Source organism: Dasypus novemcinctus, chromosome 7 (assembly GCF_030445035.2).
Source record: "Dasypus novemcinctus isolate mDasNov1 chromosome 7, mDasNov1.1.hap2, whole genome shotgun sequence".
NCBI classification, from domain to species: domain Eukaryota; kingdom Metazoa; phylum Chordata; class Mammalia; order Cingulata; family Dasypodidae; genus Dasypus; species Dasypus novemcinctus.
This window is the reverse complement of record NC_080679.1, coordinates 55,017,349-55,035,681: the sequence shown is the minus strand read 5'-3', so window position 1 is coordinate 55,035,681 and position 18,333 is coordinate 55,017,349. Positions and strand designations below refer to the sequence as shown.

Here is an 18,333-nt window from a genome sequence, read left to right as displayed (position 1 = left end):
AATAGCTACAGATGGGAGAGTGGAATGGGAGGCTGTCTCAGAGCAGTTCAAGGGCATTCATTTCAATCAGATCATGTCAGTGGTAGATGCTGCATTTGGAAAGTTTGGGGAACCAGAAGATAGCATTTGCACACTGATTCTGTAAAGGAAATAAAAGAGAGAGGAAGTAAAATACTGATGGGATGGGCAAAGTATTTTTTGAATAGTGGTATGTTGGCATCATGATGTGGAATTTGATTTTGTTTTGTTTTGTTCTAGGACATAGAATGGACTCACATTGACTACTTCAATAATGCTATCATTTGTGACCTAATAGAAAATGTGAGTACGTAGGTGCGGTTTTCTGGGGGAAAAAGGATGTTGGTACCACAATTCATTATTCAATGTTGAAGTGTTTGTATTTTAGCAGTTTTCTTTAAGAAACTGCAGAGTTCTGGAAACTTTATGGTAGTCCTAAGAGATTAGACGCCAGTCTTGAACACAGCCCTTGACACCTGGACATTTTGGATCTTACGCAGGATCCCCCATGCTCATCCTGCTGCCTCGTCCTGGAGCTCATGGCTGTAGGATGCCAGGCCCATGGATGCACCAGGCTCTCTGGTGTGGCTGGAGCCCAGGCCCCATCCATGGCTTCTGGGAGCACAAGTACCATTCAGCGTTCAGAGCAGCTGTTCCATCTTTTTGCCAAATCAAGTCACCCATTTCATTTCTAAACTCTAGTGACCTCTTAACATTCTGTTCAAGTTAAGATAACTTGAGCATAAAAGGACAACCTTTTGGACTGAATTTAGCAGGACTGCAAAAGTGGTTCAGAGAACCAAGGTATATTGTACAGGGAATATTTCAAGTGGAACTCTGCAGGTGGCCAAGGGCCTGGAATTTTTTAGGTGATCCAAGTATGTGTGTGTATATGTGAGAAACTACTGGATAATTTTCTTCTGAGTCCAAGATTTTTGCTTTTACATTGTTTCCTGTAGTTTATTGTAAATTACTTAATTGGAGGGAGACAGATTTGTATGTGAAAACAGGAAACTCTTTGTTTTTATGCTTAAAATTACTGACTTCTGACCTTGATAAAACAGTAATTTGAAACAATGCATAACCCCTATTGTCACACAACCCTTATATCTCTCAGTGGTGAGTGGGTGTTGGGTTTTAGGAATGAAATCACAGTCTTTAAATGTACAGCAAATCACTTTCTATTCATACTACACAAATTCTTTTGGCAATAGAGAGTTAGCCAGTATTTCTTTTTCAATATTCAGGGTATTCCTGAGAACTGCACCTTTGATTAAGTCAAGCATTTAAAACTATTCAAAAAACATCGCTGTTTTTCAATAAACTTGGTTTTGAAAAATCTGAAGAATAATTAGAATATAAACACTGATATCCACCTAAGCAATTCAGAACTCTATTCTAAATTTTGTGATCAAGTTAATTTGCTATGGAACTTTTAACATTCAGAATTCCTGACTAGCCCTTTTCCCCCACAAATACAGCATGGCATGTAATTACTTCCCTTTAAGGGAAAACAGCAACAACAACAATAACAGTAATGTGCTTGATTTAACTACACTATCTCAGCAAAAAATCCCTTTGCAAATATGATTGAAGGAACTCATGTTCACTGGGGAACCTGGGTACATAAAGGAAATGTTTCCTTCCAGCATCACTTAACAATAATGTTTATTCTGGGACTCTTATGAACACACTTGATTCCTGAGAGTCCAGCTTCCCCAGGGTTAGCCTGGAATGAATAAATGCTGGTCAGAGGATGTTGTGACCCTGTGAGGGCAGGAGCCTAGCTTTGGTGGAAGTGGGTGGAGTTGATCCTCACTGAGGATGACTCTTTCTCTTTGGACTGGAAACATGAGCCAGCCATGAACATGGCCTGTAGGGACAACCCAGGGTACGACCACCCTTATTTACGAAGGCAGGAGATTACCGATTTCTGTCAGTTTATGGCTGACTGCTCTTGGGGTAAATATCATCAATGGCTCTGAATACACAACAAACAAATATCTACTCATGTTTAACATCAATTTAGAAATTTTATATGGAACCAGAATTTTATTCTAAACAGATAATCTTAAAACGGTTTGATTACATTGATCGTGAAATGCAGCATCCCAAGTTACAGCACTTTTTTTTTCCTCCAGAAAATAAACTCTATTTTGAACACGTGAGCAATTTTGGCAACATCTGGAAACCAATTTCCTTCCCAAGCTATAAATCAAATACTGACTTTAACAACATGCTATAGAGACTGCGTTATCACATTACATTTTGACTTTTAGATTCCTTGCAGGTCTCTTGTGCGTTTTGCAAACAATATGAATTGCAGTTATCAGCTGAGTAAGGAGACTAAGGTGACTCCTGAGTCCTGTGCCATGAGGGGAAGGAGTGGGAGAGACTGGTACAGACACATGCCCACCCACACACACTGGAACACAATGGAAGAGGGGTGACTTCTGCAGCCTTTTGTTACTTGTTTTGTCCCTCTGCTTTTTGTTTTAACTGAACGGAATTTGTTTATGACTAAGTTGATTGTGTTTGATGGACTAAGTAGGAGCGATTATTAAAACAATACAGTGAGAAAGGAAGGGAACCTTTTTTATTTCCTTTCTCCCAGAACACCAATGGAATCCTGGCCATGCTGGATGAAGAGTGTCTGAGGCCTGGCACGGTCACTGATGAGACCTTCTTAGAAAAGCTAAACCAAGTCTGCGCCACGCACCAGCACTTTGAGAGCAGGATGAGCAAGTGCTCCCGGTTCCTCAACGACACGTCTCTGCCTCACAGCTGTTTCAGGATTCAGCATTACGCTGGCAAGGTATGGGAGGGCTGTGAGCACTGAGGCAGGCCTGCGGTCACGCCTGCTTGGGAGACTGCCTCAGAGATGGGCATTTTAACCAGTGCTAACATGTGAGGACAAGTTGAGGGGCTGAATAGTTAAATCATGGGACTGACACATGGGTCCAATAGAAATAGATTCTGGACCACACTGAATAAAATCATATTAAGTCTGAGAACCAAGTGCAACGCCCAGTGGTTTTACCACTGGCCAAATACGTTTAAAAATTAGATTTTATTATTTTTAAAAAGCACAAAGCTATCCTATTAAAACAAAAAAAAAAAGAGTTATAAACACTAATAAAGGGAAGCAAATTTGGCCCAACGGATAGTTGGGCAAATTTGGCCCAACTGCCACATGGGAGGTCCACAGTTCAAACCCAGGGCTTCCTGATCTGTGTGATGAGCTGGCCCACGCACAGTGCTGATGCACGCAAGGAGTCCTGTGCTACGCAGGGATGTCCCCCGTGTAGGGGAGCCCCATGAGCAAGGAGTGTGTCCTATAAGGAGAGCTGCCCAGCGCGAAAGAAAGTGCAGCCTGCCCACCAGCACCACACACACAGAGATCTGATGCAGCAAGATGACGCAACAAAACGAGACATGGATTCTGGGTGCCGCTGACACAAGTGGACACAGAAGAACACACGGCGAATGGACATAGATAGCAGACAACTGGGGGTGCGGGGAAGGGGAGAGAAATAAATAAAAAATCTTTAAAAAAAAAGCACTAATAAAGGAATGCTCTAATGATTTAATTGTTGAATGCACGAGTATGTGATTATTCAAAGTACCATTGATTATGTACTTTGGATGGATTGTATGCTTTATTAATATGTATCAGTAAAATTGGTTTGCTTTTAAAAAAACACTAATAAAGAGATTTGCCAGTGAAAATTAGGAGTCATAAAAGCAATAAGTGTACAGTCAGGGGTATTTGGTATAATCACATAATTGTTCATTCAATCATTATTAGAGCATTTTCATTATTTCAATAATAATAGTATAAAAAGCAGACAAACAAGAAAATTCTTCACCTACCAATCTCTCTATGCTTCCCTTGCCATTCATAGCTACTATTCTTGGCTGTTCTTTCACATTTATTTATTTATTTTTGAGAAGTTTTATTGAGATATATTCACATACCATATGATCTAGCCAAATTGTATAATCATTGGCAATGTTGTGCATTCATCACCACAAAAAAATTTTAAAACAATTTCATTACTCCAAAAAGAAAAACCCCATACAACTTAGTGGTCACCTCTCAATCTCGTTATCCTTCCTCAGCCTTACATGACCACTAATCTAATTTCAGCTTTATAAATTGATCTGTATTTATATTTCCTATAAATGGAATATACAATATGTAGCACTTTGTGTCTGGTTCCTTCACCCAGCATAATGTTTTGTTTTTGTTTTTTTGTCTAATGCTAACATCCTGTAGTATCAACATATATTAGTTCAGTTTCAAAGAAAAACAGTCTTATATATGCAATATTACCCATAATCGTATTTCACATGAGGTTTTACTATGCTATACATTCCCATGTTACATTTTTAGCTTTCCTTTTAGTAATATATATGACTTTAGACTTTCCCTTTAAATCACTGTCATTCCCATATAATAGCACTGCTAGTTACAAACACCATGCAGTACTTTTACTTTTTCCATTCATCTCCAAAGTTTAACACATATCCTTTTTATCAGCTCTGCACAAATTAGCCCTCAGCTTTCCTACACTTTGGGTATAAGATCCAAGAAACCACCACCTACCATAAAGTCTTTAATATGTTTCTCTGCATTTTCTTCTAGTAGTTTTATGGTCCTGCCTTTCTATATTTAGGTCTTTGATCCATTTTGAATTCATTCTTGCGTAGGGAGTGAGATAGGGGTCCTTTTTCATTCTTTTGGTAATGGTTATCTAGGTCTCCCAGCACCGTTTGTTGAAGAGACTGTTTTGTCCCATTAACATGGCTTTGGTAGGTTAGCCGAAAACCAGTTGGCCATAGAGTTGAGGGTTTATTTCTGGACTGTCAATTCTATTCCACCAAGTGACATGTCTATCTTTATGTCAATACCATGCTGTTTTGACCACTGTAGCTTTGTAATAGGTTTGAAGGTCAGGCAGTGAAATTGCTCCCACATTGCTTTTCTTTTTTTAGAATGCTTTTGGCTATTCGTGTGTGCTTTCCATTTCAAATAAATTTGGTAATTGCCTGGTATATGTATGTAAGGTAGGCTGTTGGAATTTTGCTTGGTATTGCATTAGATCTATAAATCAGATTGGATGGGATTGACATCATGATATTTAGTCTTCCGGTCCATGAACACGGAATGTCTTTCCATTTGTTTATGTCTTCACTGATTTCTTTTAGCATTGTTTTATAGGTTTCTGCATATAGGTCCTGTGCATCTTTGGTTAAATTGATTGCTAGGTATTTGAGTTTTTTTTGTTGTTATTGTCAATGGAATTTTCTCCCTGATTTCCTTCTCTGATTGTTCAACACTAGTGTCCAGAAACATTACTGATTTTTGCATGTTGATCTTGTATCCTTCCACTTTGCTTTTTAAGTAAAGGATCATGTCATCTGCAAATAGAGTTTTACTCCTTCTTTTCCTCTCTGGATGCCTTTTATTTATTTATTTAGTTTCTTGTCTAATTGCTCTAGTTAGAATTTGTAGCACAATGTTGAATAACAATGGTGACAGTGGGCATCCTTGTCTTGTTCCTGATCTTAGAGGGAAAGCTTTTGATCTCGTCCTTTTTAGTATGATGTTGGCTGTGGGTTTTTCATATATGCCCTTTATCGTATTGAGGAATTTTGCTTCTGTTCCTGTCTTTTGAAGTGTTTTTATCAAGAAAGGATGCTGGATTTTGTTGAATGCCTTTTCTGTATCTATCGAGATGATCATAATTTCTTTCCTTCAATTTGTTAATGTGGTGTATTACCTTAATTGATTTTCTTATGTTGAGCCAGCCTTGCATACCAAGAATAAATCCTTTTTGGTTGTGGTGTACAAGTCTTTCCCATCCCCTCCCCTCTTTTCCTCCCCCTTTCCCCTGCCCTGCTATTTTTTCTTTTTTTTTTTTCTTTTTTTTGCTGTGTCCATTCACTGTGTGATCTTCTGTACCTGTTTCTCTTTTTGTCTTCTCTTTTCGCTTTTCTTCTCTAGGATTCACCAGGTTTTGATACTGGGACCTCTGATGTAGAGAGAGGTTCCCTGTCACTTGTGCCACCTCAGTTCCTGGTTTCTGTTGCACCTCGCCTTGCCTCTCCCCTTTGTCTCTCTTTTGTTGCGTCATCATCTTGCTGCATGACTTACTTGCATGGGCATTGGCTTGCTGTAAGTCTTTTGATATGTCGTTGGATTCTATTTGCGAGTATTTTGTTGAGAATTTTTGCCTCTATGTTCATTAGAGAGATTGGTCTGTAATTTTCTTTCCTTGTAGTATCTTGATCTGGCTTTGGTGTTAGCGTGATGTTGGCTTCATAAAATATGTTAGGTAATTTTCCCTCCTCTTCAATTTTTTGAAAGAGTTTAAACAGGATTGGTGTTAATTCTTCTCCAAATGCTTGGTAGAATTCACCTGTGAAGCCATATGGTCCTCGACTTTTCTTTGTTGGGGGATTTGTGATGATGGATTCAATAAATGTGATTGGTTTGTTAAGTTCTTGTATTTCTTGTAGTGTCAGTGTAGGTAGTTTGTGCATTTCTAGGAATTTGTCCATTTCATCCAGGTTGTCTAGTTTGTTAGCATACAGTTTCTCATAATATCCTCTTATGGTCCTTTTTATTTCTGTGGGGTCAGTCCTAACTTCATCTCTTTTATTTCTGATTTTATTTATTTGCATCATTTCTCTTTTTTTTCTCTGTTAGTCTCCCTAAGGATTTGTCAAATTTATTGATCTTTTGAAAGAACCAGCTTTTGTTTTTGTTGATTTTCTCTAACTTTTTTCCCTCAATTTCTTTTATTTCTGCTCTAATCTTTATTATTTCTTTCTGCTTGCTTTGGGATTGGCTTGCTGTTCTTTTTCTGGTTTCTCCAGTTGTTCAGTTAGATCTTTCATCTTATCTTTTCTTCTTTTTTTATATAGGCATTTAGGGCTATAAATTTCCCTTTCAGCAGTGCCTTCCCTGTATCCCATAAGTTTTGATAAGTTTTGTTCTCTTTTTCATTCATCTCAATATATTTACTATTTTCACTTAAAATTTCTTCTTTGACACACTGATTATTTAGGAATGCATAGTTTACCCTCCATACTTTTGTGATTTTGCCTCTTTCCTATCTATTATTGATTTCCAGTTTCATCCCATTATGATCTGAGAAGGTGCTTTGTGTAATTCAGTCTTTTTGTATTTACTGAGACCTGCCTTTTGACATAACATGTGGTCTAACCTGGAGAAAGATCCATGAGCACTTGAGAAGAATGTATAACCTGCTGAGTTTTGGGCTTAGTGTTCTGTATATGTCAGCTAGGTCTAGCTCATTTATAATATTGTTCACGTTCTCTGTTTGCTTATTGATCTTCTGTCTAGTTTTTCTTACTCTTATTGTAGAGATACCTATTTCTCCATTCAGTTTTGCCAGAGTTTGCCTCATGTTTTGGGGCACCCTGGTTAGATGCATAGATATTTATGTCTGTTATTTTTTCTGATGGAGCGTCCCTTTTATTAATCTATAATGGCCTTCCTATCTCTTATAGCTTTTGTGCATTTAAAGTCTCTTTTGTCCGATTTTGTGTAGTTACCCCTGCTCTTTTTGGTTACTATTTGCATGAAGTATCTTTTTCCAGCCTTTCACTTTCAGCTGGTTTGTATTCCTGCATCGAAGGTGAGTGTCTTGGAGGCAGCATATAAATGGCTCATTTTTAAAATCCATTCTGTCAACCTATGTCTTTTGATTAGGGAGTTTCTTACATTTCTTACATTTTCTTAGTATGGCTTGTAACTTTTTGCTGATGTCTAGTGATCTGATTAAGATGGTGAGTTTACTCTGATGCTCAGTTTCTTTGTCTTTGTCTTTCGGAGGGATTCAGTGGCAGGAGGTTGTGTGTTACTGCCACTGCTGTTCTTTGATTCTTGGCTTAACCTGATCAGGTTCCTTAGAATTGTCCCCATTAGGTCCTCAAATCTGGGCCCTGGACCCAGTAATGGGTTTTAGATCCACATTTAAGGGCCTTGGGAAGGGAGGCTGTAAAGGTCAGAAAATGCCTCTCTGATTTACGTTTAATGTACTCATGTACACTTCCTTGGTCCGCTAGTAGATGTCGCTTTTTGGCAGCCCCCTCGGTTTAAAGCCTGGTTGGAGTACGTTTGCTGCAACATGGACTGGATCCATGTGAAAGAGCATCCCTGCCTGAAATCTAAGAGCCTTAGGTTGATTCACACTTTCTCAGACTCAGTTCTCCAACCTTGGCTGGCAGCCCCCTCCTTTTACCACTCTCCACTGCGTCTTCATCAACCAGTCCCAGTCGCTAGAGCGCGAGATTTAGAGGGTGATCTCTTTAGTCCCTTGCTGGCTCCCCAGGCTAACAGTGGTGTGGCCCCACCCAGGGCTTGTGTGACACAGCTCACTGAATTTGTGGGTCAAAAGCTGAGTCAGCCTTAGGCCATGCCCATCTCTCTCCCATTTCCTGGGGAGATGGATCCCTGGGGCTCCCTTTGTCTGTAGCTGCCAGGCTGGAGACCTAAGGATTCAAGTAGAGTGGAGGAGTATACCAGTAGCTGCCACTCTTAACTCATTTTTGCGGTTGCAATTCTTTTCTGTTGCCCTTCTCTCTTCTGTGCTCAACCCTCCTCTGGTGTCTTAAACCCTAGAAGATTTTTTTTCCTGCCATTTCTGCTTGTCTTCTAGCTATTTGTCTGAGAGAGAAGAGAGTCCTGTGTCTTTGTACTCCACCATCTTCCTGGAAGTGAAAATAAAGTTTCAAAAGCACATGTCACTTAACTAAACTGATGAATTCTTAGTTTGAGGTTTTGAAATGACATTGGGAGAAATATCTACCCTTTCAAAAGTCACTTTTGCATTTGCTAAATATTTGGGGAAATTAACTTTTGTCATTTCGACAACAGATAATTTTTAGAATCCTAAAAGATTTTCATTATGGTTAATACTTACCTCACTATAAGATAACTTCAAAGAGAAAAAAATTTTAATTATGTGTATTATAAAAATAAAGTGTATGTTATTTGAATTACCTTTAATTTCAAAATTTGTTTTCATTCTCCTATATTATTAAAATACTCTTCTGATCAATTTACTCTAGAATGTCTATGCAGTTATCAGTGTTATTTCTAGTTCCCCCTGTCTACTTTTTAACTGACTAGAGTTGACATACATGGACTAAAAATTAAAAGTAAAACCTCAAAAATATGCTCAAACACCAAAAAAAAATCTAAAATCCTTTGAAAATGTTATAACATTTTTGCAATCTATTCTTGCAAATCCTGAAGGGTAATAGAATTTATTTTTGAATGCTTCTGTGATTTAGACAGATGGAATTTAAATTTGGATATGAGTTCAGTAAGTGTGACTCATAGGTTGGGGTTTTTTTGATGGAGAAAGGAGAGGCTAAAGCGTAGAAAGTCTTGAGATATTTCCTATAACAGTCACTTGACATTGTGGGAGGCAGTACGCCAGCATTGAGTTCCCTGTGCTGCTCATAGGTGCTGTACCAGGTGGAAGGATTTGTTGACAAAAACAATGACCTTCTCTACCGAGACCTGTCCCAGGCCATGTGGAAGGCGGGCCACTCCCTCATCAAGTCTCTGTTCCCTGAGGGGAACCCTGCCAAGATCAACCTGAAAAGACCTCCCACAGCTGGATCCCAGTTCAAGGCTTCCGTGGCCACTCTGATGAAGAACCTACAGACCAAGAACCCCAACTACATTAGGTATTTCTGGCACATAAAATTCTTAGACATTTCAAAATGGGAGGGCATTTTAGACCATTTCCCTGTTAGCTCAAATCTGAGTGTAATCCATGCAATTTCCTACCACAAAAATAAGGAATTAAAAAAAAAAAGTTGGGGATTAGGGCGGGGAGGAGTGTGGTGGGAGATGGGAGGAGATAATTAATGAGGCTGTGTGGTTTGTGCATAGGGGTTCTCAACTTTCTATGTTTAGTTTTTTTTTCTTTTTTAGGTGACAAGTTAAAAATCAAAATGCAACTTTTTTTCTGGTCAGAGTTTTGCAGAAAAGTCTTGTTGCATTCATTTTGGATTCTTACTATATTAATATTAACTTAGAGCACCGCCCTGAAACAAGTGAGGCTTTAGTTACAACTTTGGTGTTGTGAAACATGCACCTTTCTTTCCAGTGAGAGTTGTATATAGGTCCTGAGAAAATAATGATCCTGAAACAATAGAGATATTTTTTCAAGGCTATAGGAAAATCCCCCTTAAGATCATCCAGTCTGGTTTTCTACCTCTGGGGCATTTTAGCCAGAACTATCTTAAGGCTCAGTTGAGACCAACTAGGATTAGAGTTTGAGATGCGTGTATTTGGTAAACTAGATAATAGAATGGGTCGGATTTCATATATATGCTTCATATATATACTTCCTTCTATAGTTGTCTTGGAAAATTGTTATGAGAAAACTAGAGTGAAGAACATTTTTGCGATTGGTTTGTGTAAAAGTTAACTTCAATTTCTGACACCAACTGCAAATACCACATTAACTCACTTCAGTTCCACTCAGTTCTGACTCCAGCTCCCTAGCATAGGCCAGCCTCCACAGGATAAGACAGTTCTCTGTGAGATTGGTCTTCAGGTGCTAGTTGCAAGTTTGGGGGCCCAGACAACCTGCACTTCTGATAAACTGGCTACAAATTTCCAGGTTCCTACTACCCCACTCCCTCCTCCCCCAAGGTTTGATAATTCTCTAGAATTAGAGATCACTGAAAGGGTCATACTTATGGTTATAGTTTTATTATAGTACAGGGATACCAATAAGAAGCCAGAAGAAGAGACACCTAGGGTGAAGTCTGGGAGGGTCTGAAACAAGCTTCTGTGGGTGTCCTCTCCACGTGGAGTCAGAATGTGTGTCACTGTTCTGGCACAGTGGCATATCTTATCAGTCGTGTCAGCTCACTGAATTTTGAATGTCCAGGATTTTTGTAGGGTTCCATTAAGAACATGGTTGGTGATATCAGTCCCCACATGGTTGAACTCTATATCCTTCTCCTCTCCCTTCCCCAGAGACAAAGTTTAAAACCTAAAAATCTTTGTAATTTTTTAGGTGTATCAAGCCAAATGATAAAAAAGCCGCCCACATCTTCAACGAGGCTCTGGTTTGTCATCAGGTCAGGTACCTGGGTCTTTTGGAGAATGTCCGTGTGAGGAGGGCAGGCTATGCCTTCAGGCAGGCCTATGGACCTTGCCTAGAGAGATACAAAATGCTTTGTAAACAAACGTGGCCTCATTGGAAAGGACCAGCAAGGTAAGAAATTCATTGACTGTATTTAAAAATGAATTGTTAAAGCATAAAAATAGCATGTTTTTTTTCATGCTATTAGACAAAATTAGAATTCTATGAAAAATTACTGTTACCTCTGTTTTGGATATTCTTCCTTTAAAATACCATTTTGTACTAATTTTTCATTAATTAAGAGTTCTGGATTTTCTATAAGGTCAAAATAGGGCTTATCAAATCTACATTTGGAACTTGGAGTCAATAGAATTTTTAAAATAAGCCTGTGGCAAGTGAATAGGAAGAGATTAACTCTAGAAGGTTAGAGGCTCTTGGATTACTACCCACTTTTCACTTCTTACATGGAGAATAAGACCCAGAAAGAGTCTGTGGGTTGGGAGCCCACTCTTTGACCAGGCCTGAACCAATTTCCACTAGATATAGGAGCAGATATGGCTGCAGGGTCAGCTGTATTACTAGTCAGCTGGATTGGAGACTATGACTTGAACCCGAGGCCAGACAGCTTCCTCTTGTCTACCCTGAATTGCACATAGCTGTCTGGTCACAGACAGAACCTTGGACCCTCTGCTAGGGCCCTCCAGTAGTGCAGCCCCAGTGGGCTCTCCACAGGTAGACAGAACTGTGTTCTGGTGGGCAGGCTGCTGCAGCAGAGAAGGCAGACCTTGGCTTGTGCAGTGACCTTTCCCCCGCTCTTTGGGCACAGAAGCACTCTGCCGAATCCTCAGAGGGCCAACGTGGCCCGTGCCGGTGTTGCCTCACATCCTGGCCTTTCACAGGAACATCCATCCAGTATTGCACCCTCAGCCTGCATTATAATGAGACATAGGAGCTCCAGTATAGGGTGTGCTCTCTGACTCATAATTCAAATGATATAGGGTCTGGGTGCTATTTCAATCCCCCCTCCTAAATTTCCTGAGTTTAATGATAAACATGTACCATAATACTCAGAACATGTATTCCTCCTTGCCTGGCACCTAGACCACAGGTTGGTGGGGCAAGATTTAGTATTGTTTTTGTTTTTAACTTTTAATTTTGAAATAATTTCAAACTTATGGGAAAGTTGTAAAAATTATACAGAGGCAATACATATAACTCCAGCGTACCCCCATCATCCTTTCTCTAGCTCTCTACCTACCTACCTATCTTCTAAACATCTGAGAATATGTTGGCTATGTCATGCACCTCTAATGCTTAAAACTTCATGTACATTTCCTGAGAATAAGGACACGTACTCACACAACTGCCTTAATACAGCTATCAAGTTAAAGAAATTTAACATTGAAATATGAAGCGTTCAGTCCATATTCCAAATTTTTCAGCTGTCCCAACTGAAAATGCCTTTCAGGCGTTTTCTCCATTCTTAGATTTAGTCCAGGATTATGTTTTGCATTTAATTGTAATTGCCATTTTAGTTACTTGTTTGGTTTTTTTTAATTGTGAAAACATAAATACAACATAAAATTTCCCTCCTTAACCACTCCCAAGCATACCATTCTGTGGCATTATTCCCAATACTGTGCTACCATCACCATCATGAGATTTAAAGACTGGTGTTAAAACTGGAGTTCAGGGTGGAGAAGTGTGGACCAAGCCAAGTTGTGGCCTTTCTGTGGCCACCTACGGCCTGCATTTCTTAGAACCTTATTGGTCTGGTACTTAGTGCTCTCTTGGGCAGAACCCACACTCCCAAAGGCCAGGGGCAAAATTTAAAATATTTTTAAGAATTAATTGAGTGGGCTCAAAGTAGACATGAGTTCCCTACACACCCTCTGGCCGTGGTTGGTACTTGGTTCCTGGTATATTTGATACAAGTGTTGCCTCTACTAATGAAATCAAGCAATTGGCTTTAATACCACATTTTCTTAGAATACATTGTTCTGAACCCAAATTTACGTTTTTAGCATTTACTGAATTTGATTTAATTTGTAGAACTAAGTCTTGATAGAAGGATGCTTACTGAAAGAGCAATTCTACTTGGGAATTCTTTTTTTATATCACTGAGAACTTGATATCGTGGCTTAAGAGAATATATGCTATTTTTGTAATTCAGAAAACAAACTGTTTGTGTTTTTGTTTATTTTTATAGATCTGGTGTGGAGGTTCTTTTTAGTGAGTTAGAGATTCCTGTGGAAGAATATTCCTTTGGTAGATCAAAAATATTCATCCGAAACCCAAGAACAGTATGTAATCAAAAACTTTACACTCTGGTCTTAAGTTGTAATCATATAGGCAAGTTTTTAAATGATGTTTAACTTTATAACATTATCTGAGATGCTACGAAGAATTCTACACTCTTAAGTTTATTTTCATATGTCCAAGGAGATAGGTCAAATAGTGGAAGAACATGTATATTTGTAATGAAACAGCAGGTCTTTGATCTGATAACTTATACAGCACTTAAGAAATCATAAAGCAACTACTCATATACAATAAAACCCTCCCTAATTCATAGGAACTGGGAGGTAAAGTCAATCTGTATTTATAATATCAGAAATATACAATAATTTCAGGAAGTATAGCCCTATTATTTAGTGGTACGTGAAGGTACTCAGAGTAATATGTTTTAAAAGTTAACAAGAACACTTTAAATTCTACCTGTGAGAACTCTAAAGGAGCTTTTTATTAATGAATAGATTAATATGTAGTATAATACATATAGCAGCTGATTGATAGTTTGGAAATTTGGGGAATTTGAAAATGTTTACGTTGTTTATGAGAGAAACTTGGCCAGCATGTCCTTTTCAATAATTAATGCTCGGTTTAGCCCTTCTCTGATTTATCAGTTGTGAATCACTGGAATCCAAATGGGGGACAGTTCATGAATTCATCAAAATAGTTTGCTCATGGATGTTATCCATATCATCTTTAATTAAGATAATTATTCAAATTTTTCTCATTTTGATTGACACCAGCTTTATTACATTAACTCTTGAGAATTACTTTTGTGTATGCCTAGAGTTTTGTGCATGTTTTTGGTAAGTCCATCTATTGTTTTCTTAATAGTTATTCAAGTTAGAAGACTTGAGGAAGCAACGGCTAGAGGACTTGGCTACTCTCATTCAGAAGATATATCGGGGGTGGAAATGCCGCACACACTTCCTGCTACTGAAAAAAAGCCAAATTGTGATTGCTGCCTGGTACAGGAGATATGCGGTAGGAGCCTTAGTCATCTTTAATCTGTAATAACGATGCTGATTTGCTCACATTTATTATGGACTTTCCATGTCAGTAATTTTTACATGGTTAGTCCTCCCAAGAACCTCATGAGAATGGGTATGCTTATGATCCCCTTTTTAAAGATAAGAAAACTGTGGCAGCTGAATACCATGTGCCTGATCACATAGCTACTAAGTGACAGAGCTGGGATTTGGATCAGAACAACTTCCAAGCTCAGGTTTAGCTGTCATACCATACTGCCTTCCACTGATGTGGGTATTTGTAGTGGGGAATTTATGTCTTTAATTTGGTCATCAGATTGGGACAGAGAATGTCATTTCACTTTTTTTTCTTAAGATTTATTTTTATTTCTTTCTCTCCTCTTCCCCCTCTCCCTCAGTTGTCAGCTCTCTATGTCCATTCACTGTGTTCTTCTGTGTGCCCACTTGCATTCTTGTCAGTGGCACCAGGAATCTGTGTCTCTTTTTTGTTGCATCATCTAGCTGTGTCAGCTCTCCATGTGTGTGGCACCACTCCTGGGTGGGCTGCACTTATTTCACACTCTCCTTACAGGGCTCACTCCTTGTGTGTGGGGCTCCCCTATGTGGGGGACACCCCCGTGTGGCACGGCACTCGTTGCGTGCATCAGCACTGCACTAAGGCCAGCTCACCACACAGGTCAGGAGGCCCAAATTCACTTCCCTGTCATTTCACACTTTTGACTATGGATTTCTAAAATAAGCAGTTGTTCTCAATTTATTGTACCAGCATTTAAATCCAGAAAGCTAACACCTTGTTTTAATAGAATTCTGGTTTTGGTTAAAGGGTTGGATTTCCTTTAGTCTTCCAATATCTGGCCCTATTAATTATGGGAATAAATTCCATTATTACTGAAAAATATATTTTTTAAGTATGTTTGCTTAATTGATTTGGAAGTTCCTTTCTTACTTGATTGTAGATGTTGTAGGTATACCACAGGTTTGAGGGAAACCTAAAGGTTTGCCTCTAAGTGAGCTATAACTTTGGTTGTGTTCTCACCAAACGAGTCATAGTGATAAAGACACTGCTTCCAAATACTTAGTTCATTAGAGTGAGTTAGGAAATTATATTTTCAGTCAAATCTCCTTGAGAGTATTCTTCCTCTTTTCCAGCCACAGGAAGGTTTTACTATCTGGCAGTTTATAATTGGGGCATAGTTTATGTTGATCCATTCTCATGTATTACATTTTAGCATTATTTCCAAGTTTGGGAAATTTAGCTACTTAAATGATTAAGCTAAAAAAATTGCTTGATCTTTTATGGTGGTGTTTTTGTTTTTTTTTTTTAAAGATTTTTCAAAATTTATTTCTTCCCCCTCCCTCCATGGTCTGTTTTCTATGTCCATTCACTGTGTGTTCTTCTGTGTCAGCTTGTATTCTCATAGGTGGCTCCGGGAACTGATCCTGGGACCTTCTGGAGTGGGAGAGAGGTGCTCAATCTCTTGTGCCACGTCAGCTCCCTTTGATCCTTTAATAGAGCACCTTTAAAATTGCTTTCTCTAGTTACTTGTCCAGCCATGCTAGTGATGCATTCATTCATAATGTGTTCTGCAAAGACACCGGGTGAGGTTTCTCTGTTATCACCTGGCCTGGTTGCAATGAATTCTCTTCTGTGGGCTAGCAATTTTATTTGACTTTTCTACAAATTCATAATGCTCTACTTTCTGTTGGCATGAGAAAGGGAAAACCAACAAATAACCAGTCCTGAGGAGCCCTTTTTATCATTTCTTATTGTGAAGTCATTAAGAAAAATCCACATTGGAAATGTACTGAACTCATCTATCTTGGATTCTACAAATAAGTTGGAACCATCTATTCTGGGGATAGCAAGGTGAACAAAACAACCTATTTCCTGACTTCCTGGAGTTTATGTCTGGTGCGGAGTAAAATGCACTTAAGCAAATAACCAGAACAATTATAGACTGTAGTAAGTGCTAGGAAGGAAATAGAGAACTGAGAGAAATAATCATCCAAGGATAGGGTATGACTTTAGACAGGATGGTCAAGAAAGATCTTACAGAAGGGGCCATTTCATTACAAGTATGAGAAGGAAGAGGCAATGCAAAGAGCCAAGAACAGCAAGTTCTATTTGCAGACCCCTCCCAATGTAGAGCTTTTAGTTATCCCTAGATAAAAGCTAAGTCACCATAGAATATGTCATTAGTTCATGATGGTAGGAGTTCTGAGCAATATGAATTTGCAGAATAAAAACAGCCCAATTTTTAGAGAAATTGAGTTTGCTCTTGTGTTATGTATGTTTCAGAATGTGAATGAAATGTCTCAGGTAATACATGTTATCCAAGCCAATAATTAACTAAAGTCAATATTTCCCTCAACACAATAACTCAGAAATTTTCTAAATGCTCACTTTCAGTTACTGATTAATTTTAAATTCTCCCATATTCTGTGATATGTCAAGGCTTCTTGAAAAGAATTTTAAAGTGAGATATAGTTATTCTCAAGTCATTTAGGAAATTGAAAAAAAGGCAGAGGTACTAATGGACGTCAGAAGTGATGTCAGGTATTTGTAGATAAAGTTCATTCTTACAAGCATGGAATATTACTCTGTGGGGAATCTTAGAGATTTTCCAACTCCTCCTCTGACAGATGATGAAACTGAGACTGGAGAAGGTGAGTGCCTTGTTCATGCTGTCAGGATTCTCTCTATCTTTCTCCCTGGCATCCTCTCTTCCTAGTGTCCGTCTGTTAATAGCGTCACCCACTGTCATCTCTGATTTTTCTGGAATGCACCTCTCCCCCCACAATAAAGGAGCTGAATGAGCAAACTTCCGAAGATGCTGTGAATTTTCATCAGAGATGCCCATGTTCTAGTGTATATTCCATCCTAAATACAGCTCAGTTTTCTAGAATGGTGTCCCAACAACTCAACTCTTTGAGGCATTAGACTTAGAAGTAGAAAAGGCTTCTGGGCATTGAGCTTCCTGAGCCAAGCTCAGCCCAGAGCCTTCTGCTTTGAGCCTCCCTGCCCCACCTGGAAGCCAACCTCTGCTCCTTGGGCACCCCAGCCACATTCTCCATCTCTCCTAGGACACTGTTTATTCTTTACACTGCTGACTTGTGTGCATTGCAAGCCTCTGAGGGCAGGAGTCTGTGAGATTCAAGTCTGTATCCTTAGGTTCTATTAAAGAGCTTTATGCAAAGTAGGAGCTCAATAAATAAATATTTATTTGATCAATATAAACTTGCACATTGAAGCATACTTCAGATTAACCATAACAATTCTGGACTGCTTGCTATTTTGGTTTCTTTTTTGGTTTTCAGGAGTGTGGATGATCCATTCACTGCACTAACTGAAGAAAAACACCTTTCCCAATCCTTGCAGTGCACTTTGCAATGTACCTGAATTACAGATACCGAAATAGAATGCTAATATCTTCCCTTTTTATCTTACAGCAACAAAAGCGGTATCAAAAGATAAAGAGTTCTGCCTTGGTAATTCAGTCTTATATCCGGGGTTGGAAGGTGAGTTCAAAAGAAGTACGCCTTATAATGATTTGGGGTTTTTAGATTCCTCACAATGAATGATGCCTTCAGGCTCATCCTGTGTGGAAAGGGTCCCCCTTCCTGCCTCCCCTGTAAACAGTCAGGTGGGAAGAATAAATATTATGGGCTCAGCTGCGGCCCTGGTGACCAAGTCTTGGCTGCTTCCTCTAACTGGCTTTCTTGTAAGAGCTTTGTTCTCCAAGCAGGAAGTCCTTGAAATAATAGTGTACATGATTTCAGTATTGTCTTCCCCCATATTTGCTAAGGAAGTCGTAGCCCAGAAGGCTGTCTCACAGCCATGGCCTCAGCAGATCCTGCCAAAGCCCAGAGCCCTTCCATAGCTTCCT

The 18,333-nt window shown here is 39.0% G+C and overlaps 1 protein-coding gene across 7 annotated transcripts in view; it reads left to right on the top strand.

The window, feature by feature from the left end:
• MYO1B (myosin IB) overlaps nucleotides 1–18,333 on the top strand; it is a 205,971-nt gene that overhangs the window by 151,742 nt on the left and 35,896 nt on the right. For all 7 annotated transcript variants that reach the window (XM_023592571.2, XM_058300483.2, XM_058300481.1 and 4 more), the window contains 7 exons: nucleotides 259–321; nucleotides 2,633–2,833; nucleotides 9,524–9,750; nucleotides 11,097–11,297; nucleotides 13,375–13,468; nucleotides 14,292–14,441; nucleotides 17,897–17,965. In XM_023592571.2, the coding sequence (XP_023448339.1) occupies nucleotides 259–321; nucleotides 2,633–2,833; nucleotides 9,524–9,750; nucleotides 11,097–11,297; nucleotides 13,375–13,468; nucleotides 14,292–14,441; nucleotides 17,897–17,965 (1,005 nt within the window). The remainder of the gene's footprint in view (nucleotides 1–258; nucleotides 322–2,632; nucleotides 2,834–9,523; nucleotides 9,751–11,096; nucleotides 11,298–13,374; nucleotides 13,469–14,291; nucleotides 14,442–17,896; nucleotides 17,966–18,333) is intronic.